The 15,113-nt window shown below is 42.3% G+C and overlaps 1 protein-coding gene across 1 annotated transcript in view; it reads left to right on the forward strand.

Annotated features, from left to right (window-relative positions):
- Positions 1–2: 2 nt before the first annotated feature.
- Positions 3–15,113, forward strand: part of PPP1R16B (protein phosphatase 1, regulatory subunit 16B) — a gene marked incomplete at its 5' end in the record, with an annotated part of 67,509 nt that continues 52,398 nt past the window's right edge. Inside the window, one exon of the mRNA XM_005867322.2 lies at positions 3–240. Within this exon, the coding sequence (XP_005867384.1) occupies positions 3–240 (238 nt within the window). The remainder of the gene's footprint in view (positions 241–15,113) is intronic.

The raw sequence follows: 15,113 nt of genomic DNA on the forward strand, positions 1-15,113 counted from the left end.
ACCTGGGCCTGCTGACGGAGCTGCAGCTGCTGGAGAAGGTGCCCACGCTGGAGCGGCTGCGGGCCGCCCAGAAGCGCCGGGCGCAGCAGCTGAAGAAGTGGGCGCAGTACGAGCAGGACCTGCAGCACCGCAAGCGCAAGCATGAGCGGAAGCGCAGCACGGGTGGCCGGAGGAAGAAGGTGACCTTCGATGCCAGCGTGGCCCTGCTGGAGGCCTCCCTGAGGAACGACGCCGAGGAAGGTAAGCCACTCTGATCCGTGGTCGCTGGCGGCGCCTGGGCCTTCGTGCCTCTGCTCAGGGTTTGCCCCCCTCCCACTCCCCCAGATTCTGTGCTGTAGAGGCCTGGGCTGAGGGAGGGGCGGGGTGTGTCCTGACCCTCTCCCGAGTTTGGCAGCCGCACACATCTTAGGAAGACTCCAAGTTCATCTTAGACTTTTTTGGGGGGAAACAAAAATCCCAGCCTTTGCTAATGAACATCATCATTTTCCTTTCTTGCCAGAAAGATTTACTGACAACCTACTTCTTGCACATTATCTTTCTAGGTATTTGGTGAACAGGTTGGGTCGGGTCTCTCCTCCAAGAGCTCAGTGCTCATAGGATCTTGCATTTCTTAGGTGCCTCCTCTGTGCCTGGCCACGAGCGGGAGCTCAGTATGCAGGTCCCTTTCATTTAGCTTTTGCTGCAGACGTAGATGGTGTAGGGGGTGGTTAATCACATAGGCTCTGAAGTTAGACTATAGGGGTCTAAAACTGACTTTGTCAAGCATTCCCTCGGTGACCCTAGCAGGTAGACCCTAGTCAGTTCGCTTCCTATACCTCAATTTCCATCTCTGTAAAATGGGGATAATAATTGCATCTACCTCAAGGACTTGCTGTGAACATTAAATGCCTGTGAATTTCTTGACATTTCATTATAGACATATATACTTATATAACAAGATAAAATAGAGTAATAACATTGTTGTAATTATAAATATATAAATTATAATGTATTTATATGTGTATAAAATAATCATAGTTATGTTCATAAAGTCTGGAAACAGAAGAATATACACAATGTTGTCTAGGCCATTTTCACTTTACAAAGTGAATGAGTAAATAAATATAAACACACATACACACTCATATAATTTGTTTCCACATTTTATGGGTACTCTGTAGTTGTTATATTTTTATTTAATTATATTATTATGTGTCCCATGACCCAGATATCACGATACCTAAGAGGCAGGTATAAAACACCCATTTTACAGATAGGGAAACTGAGACCCAGAGAGGTTCAGAACCTTGACCAAGGTGGCAGACCAGGATCAGAACCCCCAGGATTCAAGCTGTTGCCAGTGGCCTCATGGCCTTGTAGGTTTGCTTCTTGCTATAAGGATGAATGGAGGAGCCATGATTTAACCATTGTGCTCTCTGAGCATGCTCTGAGGGGTCACGCCTGCTCATTGTGCATCTGAGATTTATGCTTGTGTCCTGTGTTCACCCTCAGCAGCCTCTGGTCCCTCTGGTCCCTCTTTGGATACAAATCCTTTCTGGCTGTCCCACAAGGGGCCCAGCCATGTTTCCTGGGTCCCTCTGGGCTCCTGCCTCTGTACACCCAGACGCTTGGTGCTCAAGCAATCAACGAAATAACTGAGACGTGGTGGCATTTACTATGCTAGAAGGTGTTGGGTTTTATGCCTGTGCGAAGCACAATTCCGTTTGTGCCCTGTTACAGAGCGCTCTGGGGAATAAGCAGAAAGGCATTCCTGGAAGCATTGAGCCCAGAGCCTGCGCTGAGCAGCCCCCTCAGAAGCATGAAATCCCAGGCTCAGGGGACACGACCCCTCCAGGCTCCTTCCCACGTGCCATTTGCTGGATGATGCGGCAGGCCCATCCCACTCAGTGGGAGGCACATCATGATGTCTAATTTTTGTTGTGGGCGATAGTTCATCAGCTCCTCTTTCATCTTTTACTCCCTTCTTCCCTGACAAAGTCCCATTTCCCCCACAGAGGCTCTGTGAGCTGGCTGTGCTGCTTCTGACCCTGGTGTGACCTTGAGCAGCTGGCTTCACCTCTCTGGGTCCAGTTTCTTAATCTGCCAAAACGGGGTTTGAGCCTAGCCCTCAAGGGGGAGTGGCAAGAACGAGACAAAATCCTTGATTGACAGCTCTTTGAAAAGTGACCCTGAACCCTGCACCAACACGGTGACCATCTCAAAACACTTTTTCCATTTGTTAGTTTGTTTTTTACAAGACTAATGTTTTTAAAGGAACCGAACATACACAAACATTCTTCTTGTAAAAAATTAAAAGTGACCATCTCAAAACACTTTTTCCGTTTGTTAGTTTGTTTTTTTACAAGACTAATGTTTTTAAAGGACCCGAACATACACAAACATTCTTCTTGTAAAAAATTAAACACAGAAGTATGCAGAGTAAAATGTCTCTCTCTCTCTCCCTTCCTCCCTCCGTCCCTTCCTCCCTCCGTCCCTCCCTCCCTTCTGAAATTAATACTGGTGTTTGGTGTTTCCTACCAGGCATTTTCCCCGTTTACCTGTGTATCTGTGGGCTTGGAGAAGTAGGAGCTAGTTGGGATTTTTTGGTCTTTATTTTTGTGTAAGTGAGGATATCCTGGATACATTATCCCACAATTTCCTTTTCTTCACCCAACAATATATCTTGGAGCCTCCCTCCCTCCCTTTTGAAATTAATACTGGTGTTTGGTGTTTCCTACCAGGCATTTTCCCCGTTTACCTGTGTATCTGTGGGCTTGGAGAAGTAGGAGCTAGTTGGGATTTTTTGGTCTTTATTTTTGTGTAAGTGAGGATATCCTGGATACATTATCCCACAATTTCCTTTTCTTCACCCAACAATATATCTTGGAGGTGTTTTCATGCCAGGAAAACTACAGGGGAATAATCTGTGTTGTTCTTTTTAACTGCTGTTATTCCATAGTATGGATTCACCAGGATTTTTAAACTGGTTCCTTATTGATGTAAGATTTTCAGTGGTCTTGGTTTTGCTGAAGTGAACGTTTTGTGCACACATGCAAATGTTTATCTAGGATAGGTCTGGAGAAATCGAGGAGATGGATCCAAGGGTACATGTATTAAATTTGAAAGAAAAGTGCCAGGCCCCACAGGCCGGTCTCTTGGCTCTGGGGACAGCCAGGTAAGTGTGGGGGCCCGGGGCACTGTGCACTGGGGCAGGCTGTGGGGGTGGTGCGAGGTGCCCTGGGGGGCCACAGGTGGCTGGGTCTTGGAGGAGGGATGTGGAGCTGCCATCCATCAGCAGGCAATCTCTCCCAGCTATGCTGTTTCCTGCCAGCACGCCAGAGCCCGCTGCTCCCAGCTGGCCGGGATGGCTTCTGTGTGCAGGAGGGGTGGGGGCTGGTGTTGGGGAGGCTGCTGGGGCGTTAGCTCACAGCGGGATGGATGGCAGCTCCCCCGTTCCCCTGAGCTCACAGCTGTGGCTGAGTCAACCTCCTCTACCTGCCAGGGCAATGGGAGGCGGTCCAGAGGGAGGCAGCGCTGGGGAAGTCACCAGGTTTCCTTCTCCGACGCTGCTTGTCTCAGGCTAATGTCCGGGCACCAGGGACCCTTCTTGGCCTCAGACCTGCCTGAGCCCCACCCTCCTGTTCCCATTGCCCATTTTTTTAAAAACAGCTTTATTGGGGTCTAATTTACATATCATAAAATGTGCCCATTCAAAGTGTATCGTTCAATAATTTTCAGTAAATTTAAAGAGTTGTACATCCATCACCACAACCCAGTCTTAGAACATTTCATCACCCCCACAGGAAATTTGTGCTCTTCTGTAGTCACTCCTGGTTCCCACCCCACCCCCAGCCCTAGGCAACCACTGATCTATTCTCTGCTTCCATCTCCTTGCTTTTCTGGACATTTCATTACATGGACTCATGTGATATGTGATCTTTCAAGATGACTTCTTCATTTAGAATAATGTTTTCAAGGTACACCCAGGGTGTGATATATATCAGGATGCCATTCCTTTTTATTGTCCTACTAGAGGCCCCATGCACGAAATTCGTGCAAGAGGCAAGAGTAGGCCTTCCTTCCCCCGGCGGCTGGCTCTGGCTTCCCTCTGGCACCGGGAACCGGGCTTCCCTCACAGCTCAGGCTTCGTTCGGAAGGTGGTCCGGCCTAATTAGCATATTACACCTTTATTATTATAGATAGTATCCCGGGGTATGGAGAGACCACATTTTACTTATCCACTCACCAGTTGACGAACATTGAGATGATTTCCATTTGATGAATGATGCTGCTAAGGATATTTATGTGCAAGTCTTTGTGTGGACATATGTTTTCATGTCTCTGGGGAGTTACCTAGGAATGGCTTTGCTGGGTCATATGGTAAATTTATATTTACCTTTTTAAAACACCCGCCAGACTGTTTTCCAGAATGGCTGCATCCTTTTACATTCTCAAATCCCATTTACAGCTCCTCATCTGAGAGGCGATGGCACTTGCTGAGACCTCACAGGTTTTACACATGTCAGACCCAGGACTTGAAGGCGGATCCGTTGTCTCTGAAGGCAGATCAGTTGCCCATGCTTCTAACAACCAGGTGGTCCCGGCACCTCCTGCATTTGGTTTTCCCTAGAAAACAAGAGAGCCACTCACTTGAGGTTCTGATATGTGTCTCTTTGGGCCTTATGAACCCTGGTGTTCCTGCTGCCCTTGGGCCCTTTGCATTGGGGGTCCCTGGGTAGGCTCTTCATCCCTCACTGAAACTTCTTCCCACAGCTGCATGGGTCCAGCCTGCCTTGAAAAGATTGAACATTTGTTAATGTGTCAGGGCTTCTGTTCTCTCAGAATCTGTAGGGTTTTCTTTATGGAAATTCTATTCAAACTCAAAAGTTTTAGCGATTCTTGTATAGCCTAAATTTAGCCCTTCAACTGTTATTCTCATGGTAAAAGTTTTCAAACTTTTTTTTACGCAGTGGAAACTTTTCTTTACATAAAATATTATGCAGAAACCCAATATGTAAAACAGGGGAAAGAGCTATTCTGGTTGAGAACCTCATCCACCCCCACTCATGCCCCACCTTGCCCCTGCAAACCTCTCCCCCACCCCTGGGTGCATGGTGGACACCTGGGTGTGCAGGGCACCCTGAAACCATTGACTTGTCTAAAAGAAGCACAGCTCTGACTTTCACTTTGGATGGCTTTGGAAGGGAAGTTTCTTTTCTCCTAATTACAAAAATAATGAATTATTGTTGAGAAAATTTTTAAAGTGAAGAAAAAAAAACATTAAGAAGAAAATAAAATAACGCATACTTCACATGGAACAGCAACTATTACTGATAATATTTTGGTGTTGTTATATCAGTCAGGGTCCTGATAGGAAACAATTGGTGCTTTCCCATGGGGTAATTTGAGGGATGTTTAATAAAGAGGAAATTTGCAGAATTTAGGGCAATAGTCCTCATTTTTTTTTGGTCTCAGGGTCCCTTTATTCTTTTTTTTTAAGCAGGTTTTTAATGATTTGAGAGAGAGAGAGAGAGAGAGAAGGAGAGAGAATCTTTTTTTTAAGCATGTTTTTAATGATGAGAGAGAGAGAGAGAGAAGGAGAGGGAGAGAGAAACATCCATGAGAGAGAAACATCAATCAGCCCCCTCCTGCACACCCTCTACCGGGGATTGAGCCCATAACCAGGGCATGTGCCCTGATGGGGAATCGAACCTGCGACCTCTTGGTACGTGGGACAGATGCTTAACCAACTGAGCCACATCGTCTAGGGGCTCCCTTTATATTCTTGAAAACAGAATCCATAAGAACCTTTGTTTAATTGGTTTCTATCTATTGATATTTACCTTATTAGAAATTAAAACTGAGGAAATAAAATAAATATGAAAACAACATAAAATCCATTATCTGTTGTACTATTTATCTGTTGCTGCATAGCAGATAAGCTTAATATTTACTGACTTAAAACAATAAACATATCTCACACCGTTTCTGTAGATCAAGATTCCAGGAGTGGCTTAGCCGGATGGTTCTATCTCAGTATCTCTAATAGGTTGTGGTCTCCTCAAGGTTGAGCTGGGACTGAAGGAACTGCTTCCAAGATGGCTCACTCACATGGCTCTTGGCAGGAGGCCTCAGTTGCTTGCCAGGTGAGCCTCTCCATAGGGCTGCTTGAGCATCCTCTCAACATGGCAGCTGGCTTCCTTCAGCATGAGCCGTCTCCACTCATGAACAAGGAGGAAACCACAGTTCCTTTTGTGTCCTTGCCTTGGAAGTCACATACCATCATCTCTGCCATACGTTATTCATTAGAAATGATTCACTAAGTCCAGCACAGGCTTGGGGGAAGGGAGTTAGTCTCCACTTCTTGAAGGGAGGAGAATGTGTGAACTTGTTCTAAAGCCACCACACGTTAACCTAAATAATGATTTTTTTTAAATAGTGAGGAGAGTAATCTTGTTTTATATATATATATTTTAAATATATTCCTTTATTGATTTCAGAGAGGAAGGAAGAGGGAGAGAGAGATAGAAACATCAATGATGAGAGAGAATCATTGATCAGCTGCCTCCTGCACACCCCCCACTAGGGATCAAGCCCGCAACCCAGGTATGTGCCCTTGGCCAGAATCAAACCTGGGACCCTTCAGTCCGCAGGCTGACGCTCTATCCACTGAGCAAAACAGGCCAGGGCTTGTTTTATATTTTTGCAAATCTTTTTAAGGTCTGGTTTAAAAGAAGACAGCTGGATTCGTTTATCTGCTTCTGCTTTCAGTATGTTGTGATATGTTAGTTTGGTTGAAGCAAATGCAGAAAATCTTATCTCATGCAGATGCGTAGTTGGAAGTATTTTAATTGCCTTTGCAGGTAATTGTGGATATTCTTTGACACCAAAATCAAACTCAACAGGTGGTAGTTTCTTGAAGTTTAATGGAATTTTACACCATCTCAATTTTAAACTTTTCTATTGTTACATTAAAATTCATTGGTTTTTCTTGCATTTGAATGGCTCTTTTACCCATGCTTACTTTTTTTTTTTTTTTTTAAAAACAACATAATGTTTTGGTATGTTAGAGAATATTGGTTCACTTTTTTTTGAATATGGTACCAAAAGTATGAGCAACAAAAACAAAGGTAAACAAATCCATATGTCAGATAAGGAGTTAATATCCTCAATATATAAGGAATTCTTATAAATCCAATTAAAAATGGACAGAGGACCCGAATAGACTTTTTTTTTCCAATAAGATATATAAATGGCCAACAGTACATGAAAAGATGCTCACCATCACTAATATCAGGGAAATTAAAATCAAAACTGTAATGAGATATCACCTCACACTGTGAGAGTGGCTATCATAAACAAGATAAAGGATGATAAATATTGGTGAGGTTGTGGAAAAAAGGGAACCCTGTGCACTGTTGATTGGAGTATAAATTGGCACAGCCACTACGGAAAACAGGAGGTTCTTTTAAAAATAAAAAAATAGAACTGTCATATGACTCAGCAATATAGTATATACTTCTGGATATTTATACAAAGGAAATGAAATCACTACCTTGTGGAGATGTCTGTACTCCAATGTTCATTGCAACATTATTCAACCAAGATGCAGAAGCAATCTAAATGTCTATCAATGGATGAATGGATAAAAAATGTGATCTATATCTCTATCTATATCATCTATATGAATATTATTCAGCCATAAAAAAGAAGGAAATCCCATGTCATTTGTGACAACATGGATGAACCTTGAGGGCATTGTGCTAAGTGAAATAAGTCAGAGAAAAGAAAGTACGGTATGGTTTCACTTATTCATGGAACCTAAAAAACCCAAACTCACAGAAACAGAGTAGAATGGTGGTTGCTAGGCGCTGGTGGCGGGGTGAGGGAAGTAGGGAGATGTTAGTCAAAGGGTGCCCACTTCCATTATGAGTAAGTTCTCGGGACCTAACGAACAGCATGGCGACGGTTGTTAACAGTGCTGCACTAGATGACCGCGGTTGTTAACAGTGCTGCATTATATACTTGAAAGTTACCAGGAGAATAGATCCTAAGTGCTCTCACCACACACATGCAGGTAATGGAGGTGTTAACTAATCTCATTGTGGCAACCTTTTCACAATAAATGTGTATCAAGTCATCACCTTGTGCACCATAAACTTTCAATGTTCTATGTCAATTATATCTCAGTAAAGCTGGGTGGGGAGAAAAAATTAGTTCATGGACTTGTGCAGATCTTCTACATGTTGACGCATTTCATTATGCAATATTTAAAAAATTATAATTTCAACACCAATCTCACCAGAAAAGTCTTCAAGTCCTGGGAAATTGTAAGCTCATGATGGTGATACAGGTTTTCCAAAATTCTAATTTTCCCCGGAAAACTCAAATTCTGTCATTGGCAACAAACACTATCAGTTGTGAGGGGCCCTCTGTTCACTTTAGAGAAGAAGACCCACAACCATTGTTTGCGAGTCACACTTTATGTAGAAACGGTGAGAGGAGGGGTGGCTTAGCACGCAGCTTACTCGCTCAACCAATGCAGATGGAGAGAATGATCACACTTCACTTGAACTTCTCACTTTGTCACAGAGTATTTAAAAGACATGTCCGCAAGGGTTGAGACTTAATAAAATTAGTGTGTTTTATTGCTTCATCAAGGACATTTTAAAGTGGAACTGGTATTGATTTTTTTTTCTGGTTATCGTGTATGTATTTTATATTTTTATGAAGACTTTATTTTTTAGAGCAGTTTTAGGTTCACAGCAAAATTGAGAGGCAGATACAGGGATTTCCCATATACCTACCCCCTGACCCCACACATGCATAGCCTTCCCCATTATTCACATTTACAACCAGTGTGGTACATTTGTTACAATTGATAAACACAAATTAACACATCATAATCCCCGAAAGTCCATAGTTTAATTAGAGTTCACTCTTGGTGTTGTACATTCTATGGGTTTGGACAAATGTATAATGACTGGTACCCATCATTACGATATTATACAGTGTATCAGAGTATTTCCACTGCCCTAAAAATCCTCTGTGCTCTGCCTAGTCGTTCCCCGCCGCCCCCCCCTCCAACTCCTGGCAACAACTGATCTTTTTACTGTCTCCATAGTTTTGCCTTTTCCAGACTGTCATATAGTTAGAATCATACAGTATGTAACCTTTTCAAATTGGCCTCTTTCACTTAGTCATATGCACTTAAGGTTTTTCCATGTCTTTTCATGACTTTATAGCTCATGGTTTTTTTTAGTACTAAATAACATTCCATTGTCTGAATGTATCACCGTTTATCCATTCGCTGAAGGATATCATGGTTGCTTCTAAGAAGCAAATTGTTCATAATTTTGGCAATTTTGAATAAAGCTGCTATAAGCATCCGGTTGCAGGTTTTTGTGTGGACATAGGTTTCCCATCACTTTTAGTAAATACCAAGGAATGTGATTGTTGGGTCATATGGTGAAAGTATGTTTAGTTTTATAAGAAACCACCAAACTGTTTTCCAAAGTGGCTGTACCGTTTTGCACTCCCACCAGCAATGGATGAGAGTTCCTGTTGCTCCACATCCTCACCAGCATTTGGTGTTGTCAGGTTCTGTATTTTGGTTATTCTAATGGGTGCGTAGCTATATCTCACTGTTGTTTGAATTTGCATTTCCTTGATGACATATAAAGTGGAGCATCTTTGCATATGCTCATCTGCTGTCTGTATATCTTCTTTGGTTTGATGCTCCCCTCTCCCCCCGTGCATATGAAACAGGGAATAAGGTGATTACTAGTACAGTTTGGTGCCACTAAACTACTTGGGTTAAAGTGTTAGTGATTTTCCCCACCATTGCTTTTGCACCATCAATACAAATATCAACAGAGTGAAAAAGGCAAATAACATCTTAGTGCTATTATGAAAATAGTTTTGACCTCCTGAATATCCCGACAGAGTCTTGGGGACCACTTTGCGAACTACCGGTTTACCTGAACCAACATAGAATGATGCAGTTCTCTGGGGCTAGCAAAACTAAGTAGCTGTTACCACACCCCAATCTGAAGGGGCCATGGGAAGGGGAACCTACTGCATCCTAAGGAGGGTCTATAGAGAAAGGGCTGCCTAACAGGAGCAGTGGCTTCTTCCAGCTGTCTCTCGTCTTCTTGCCATACTCCCCAATTACCAGACCCAACCAGAAAACAGAAGCAAGGAAACCTTTGACATAGCCCAAGGGGTTAGGCTTCCCCAGGCATGAAGAGTGGATTTGGAGGGACAGATGGGGTATACCCAACCCAGTTGTCGTCAAGTCTTTGTATCTATACACAGACACAGAATGAGTGTGTGTTTGTTTTAAAAAGAACTTTTGCCCTAACATTCATTTATCAATTTGATAAAATTAGGCATCTATTCTGTGCTTTGAAGAACTGAAACAAAATAATGGCATAAGTAAGGACTGGGGTAGGAGGCCATGTGTAAGCTATGGATTCTGAGGTTGTTTCCAATTTTTGCTACTACATATTGTGCCATGGTGATTATTACTGTATAAAAGTATTTGACCATTGCTTTGATGATTTATTAGGGTAGATTCCCAGAGGTTCAATATATTTGAGAATGTAAACATCTGCAAAGCTTCAATGTAAGCGGAGAGCATCCCTGAGGAGGTGAGTTAGACTGAGCTCGAATGTGGAGGTAGAGGCAGCCACATGGGAATCTGTAGGAAATGTATAATGGGCCTTTGATGGGAATGAGCTTGGTGTGTTTGAGGAAAAAAGAACATAGATGGGTAGAGAGGTAATCAGGGGGATAGTTGATCATTGAAGACTGTGGTAGGAAGTGTACATTTAATTAGATTGAGATGAAAAGCCACTGGTGGGTCGTGAAAAGGAAATTGTATGATGAGATATGGACTGTAACGCTTTCCTGGAGAGTAGACTGTATAAGAATATTCTCATGGGGGCAGGAGAGGGAGCATGGAGGCCTTGTCAGAAACTATCACAGTAGCCTGGGTGAGAACCATCAGTGGTGGCATGAACCTAGGTAGTTGGAGAAGTGAGAAAGTAGACATGACATGGCCGAACGGAGGGACTCAGTGATGACTCCTTTTGGCTTGAGCACCTTGGTGGATTATGGTGCTATATTTTGAGGCTGGGAAGATTTGGGTTGGAGGGAAGTGGGGATTTAGAGAGAAGCAAGAATTCTGTAGGACTGTTCAAGTTGACCTGCCCTTTAAATATCCAAGTGGAGATCTTTAGGAGGCAGGTGAATAGGTGAGTCTGGAGCTCCGGGGAGATATCAGGGATGGATATAAAGTTGGGGAGTCATGGGCTTATAAATGCAATCTTTTTAAAAATCTCTCTTGTTATCCTCATCTGAGGATATTTTTTATTGACTTTAGAGACAGAAGAAGGGGGAGTGGGGAAGACAGAGAGAAAGAGAGAAAGAGAGAGAGAGAGAGGGAAGGGAAGGGAAGGGATCCTTGATCAGTTGCCTCCTGTACGTGCCCCTACCTGGGATTAAACCTGCAACCTATGTATGTGCCCTGACCAGAAATCAAACCAGCTACCTTTTGGATATGGGGCAATGCTCCAACTAACTGAGCCACCCAGTCAGGGCTTTTTTTTCCCTTCCATTTTTAAATAACTTTTTAAAGCTAGGAGGCTGTATGGGACCATCTAGGAAGCAAGGTAGGGAGACCAAAGAAGGAACCCCAAGAGAAAGCCCCGGGACACCTCAATAGCTACATGTTGGGCCCGGAAGAATACGAGAACAAAGGAGAGACCAAGATGTCTGGGAAGTAGAAAGAACGCTAGGATGGTGTGGCATTTGAGAAGCCTAGGGAAGGAGATGTTTTTAGAAGGAAGGACTGTCAGCTTGCATCAAATGTTCCTTAGAGGTTGACTATTTTATCTTGTCCTTATATAGTCTTTGGAAAAGAGATTTTTAATGATGACTTCATGGGGACTCATGCCTGAATTTATGTAACCACTCTCCTATTATTGGATTTTGAGGTTGTTTTCAATTTTTACTAGTATAAATTATGCCATGATGATTATCATTGTATGAAAGTATTTGACCATCACCTGGATTATTTACTTAGGGTAGATTCCTAGATTTGAGGATATAAACATCTGCAAAGCTCATTTGGTCAGTTTGCACTCTCATCAGCAGTGAGTACCAGGCCTGCCTCACCACTGCCTTCCTCATCAATAGGACGATGACACTGAAAACACACCTTTGCTCATATATTCACACCTTTGCATATAGTTGAGAAGTTGAAGGTTGAATACCCTCCTATTCATGAGCTTACTGGTCATTATTTTCTTTCTCTGAGTTGTCCATTTTCACTAGTGTGTTTATTTTTCTTTTCTTTTTTTTTTTTTAAAGTATATTTTTAGTTTTTATTTTTTTTTAAATATATTTTATTGATTTTTTACAGAGAAGAAGGGAGAGGGATAGAGAGTTAGAAACATCGATGAGAGAGATCGATCAGCTGCCTCCTGCACGCCACCCACTGGGGATGTGCCCGCAACCAAGGTACATGCCCTTGACCGGAATCGAACCTGGGACCCTTGAGTCCGCAGGCTGACGCTCTATCCACTGAGCCAAACCGGTTCGGCTATTTTTCTTATTAATTTTAATGATTGTATATGTTTGTGTGTGAAAGAGGAATGAGGGGAGAAGGAGAGAAAGGGAAAGAATGAAAATGGAGGAGATGTCAACCCTTCATTGTCATGTATGGTGCAAATATTTTCTGCAGTGTGTGTGTGTGTGTGTGTGTATTTTCACATTTTGTTTATAGTAGTGTTTTTATGCCCTGGAGTTGTTAATTTTTATGTAGTTGAACTGAATGATATTGCTTTTTCCCCATTATTTTGTTCTTTACTTTTATCCCTCTAAAACAGGGGTCAGAAAACTATGGCTGGAAGGCCAAATGCTTCCACCATCTGTTTTTATAAATAAAGTTTTATTAGAACATGGCCATATTCATTCATTTACATATTGTCTATGGTTGCTTTCACACTATAGCAGCAGTTTGGGTAGTTGCAACAGAGACTGTTCAAAGCCTGCAAATATGAAAATATTTAATTTCTAGCCTTCTTGCTCTAATGTGTTTCTCGTCTAGCTCTGTATATTAACCTACATGTTCTTCTAGATTTTTGTGGTCTTATTTAAGTAAATATATATGTAATCCTTTAAAATCTCACTTCAGGATAAAGTGGTAAATTAAATATATCTCTACTTTGTTTCCAAAGAGTTATCAATTATCCCAGTATCTTTCCCTTCTCCTTGAGTTTGCAATGTCACCTTCATACCCTAAAGCAGGGGTCCTCAAACTTTTTAAACAGGGGGCCAGTTCACTGTCCCTCAGACCGTTGGAGGGCCGGACTATAGTTTAAAAAAAACTATGAACAAATTCCTATGCACACAGCGGCGGCAAAAACACCCGGCGGGCCGGATAAATGTTTTTGGCGGGCCGCATGTGGCCCGCGGGCCGTAGTTTGAGGACCCCTGCCCTAAAGCCTCCTTTGTGAAGAAGGGTAACTTTCCAAGCTGTTTATTCTGTTCCAACCACCTGTTTGTGCCAGGTGCATACTATTTGGATCCTTCTAGCTTTATATTTTGCTTAGTATCAGATAGAACAAGTTCTTTCTCATACTGCTCCTTTTAAAAATGTTCGTGGTCATTTTCAGCTCTTCACATAATATTTAAGATCTTTTGGTCAAGTTTTGCCTCCAAATGTCAAAAATAGAGTCCTCTAAAATTGACGAATATTATAAGAGGGATTAGAGTTTCAGTTTTACAAGATGGAAAGGGTTCTGGGGCTAGATGGTGGTGATGGTTGCACACATTATAATATATTTAATGCCACTGAACACTTAAAAATGATTGCGATAGTATATTTTATGTTCTGTGTACTAGGGACTCGGGTGAGGGGAGAATGGGAAATGTTGTTGTCTAATAAGTGCAGAGTCTCAGTTTGGGAAGATGGAAAAGTTCTGGAGATGGATGATGTTTGCACAACAATGTGAACATACTTAATGCCACTAAATTGTACACAGAAAATGGTTAAAATTGTAAATTTTGTTACCTATGTTTTACCACAATTTAAAAAATTAATTTGGTAAATGGTTATCTTTGTCATAATGAGTTTTCTAAGCAGGCAAATGCTACATGTCTCCATTTTGGCCTGTTTCTTTTAAAATATATATACAAGTCAATCATTACACATTGGGGTTAGTTGTTCAACTGAAATGAATCTAACTATACTGTTATTTATAGTTGGTATGTGGGGACAATAGCAAGGGTCTACACTATTTAAAAAAGTATAAAAACTCCTCTTCCTATAAAAGCTTGGAATATTTCTCTCTGAGTATTAAATTATAGCAGAGATTCATGCACAGACATTCACGGAACACTGTCTGGACATCTGGACAGTTGAGTAGTGAATGAGAGACTGGGCCAGGCCATGTTGGAGCTCAGAGACTAGCAAAATCACTTTGAAGAGAGCACAGTATCAACATCCTTAACAGTGGATAATGTTATTATAAAGAGAGCCTTGTACAGAACAGATGCCTAGAAAAAGGAGGCTAGGAGACCATTTACGAGCAATATTATCTAAATAGTGTCCAGGGGGTAGAGGATACTATGACTAACAACTTTGGAGATTACCATTCTGTTGCTAAGGACGATGTGATTATGGAAACCTGTCTTGACATAATGGCATTAAACACAATGATGATGTACCTCCTTGTAACCCTCTGATTATAATGATGTTTGTGAATGACGTTCCAGCCAGTTCTGCCTGCAGATATGGAATGAGGGACCATGCTTAAATAAATTTCTGGCATCCCAGGCCATTCTCTTTCTCATGTGAAACTGCATTGTGGTTTTATTTGGCAGCCTCCTATTGCTTGGATCCTATGAGACTGCTCCTGGGAGAAATCACTTGTGGTAGACTTGTAAACCATGGCCCATTACCCAGGTGATGCCATCCTGGGGGATTCAGCCAATTGGAACTCTCCTGGAATTTTCTCAAGCCCAAAACACCATGACACTCAAGTAGCATTTCCCCAGGGAGTGATAAGGAGATACACGAGATGCTTGTCAAGTGCTCACTGGAGTCTGGACATTCGCTGTCTTTG

The sequence above is a fragment of the Myotis brandtii genome, unplaced genomic scaffold (assembly GCF_000412655.1).
Source record: "Myotis brandtii unplaced genomic scaffold, ASM41265v1 scaffold248, whole genome shotgun sequence".
NCBI classification, from domain to species: domain Eukaryota; kingdom Metazoa; phylum Chordata; class Mammalia; order Chiroptera; family Vespertilionidae; genus Myotis; species Myotis brandtii.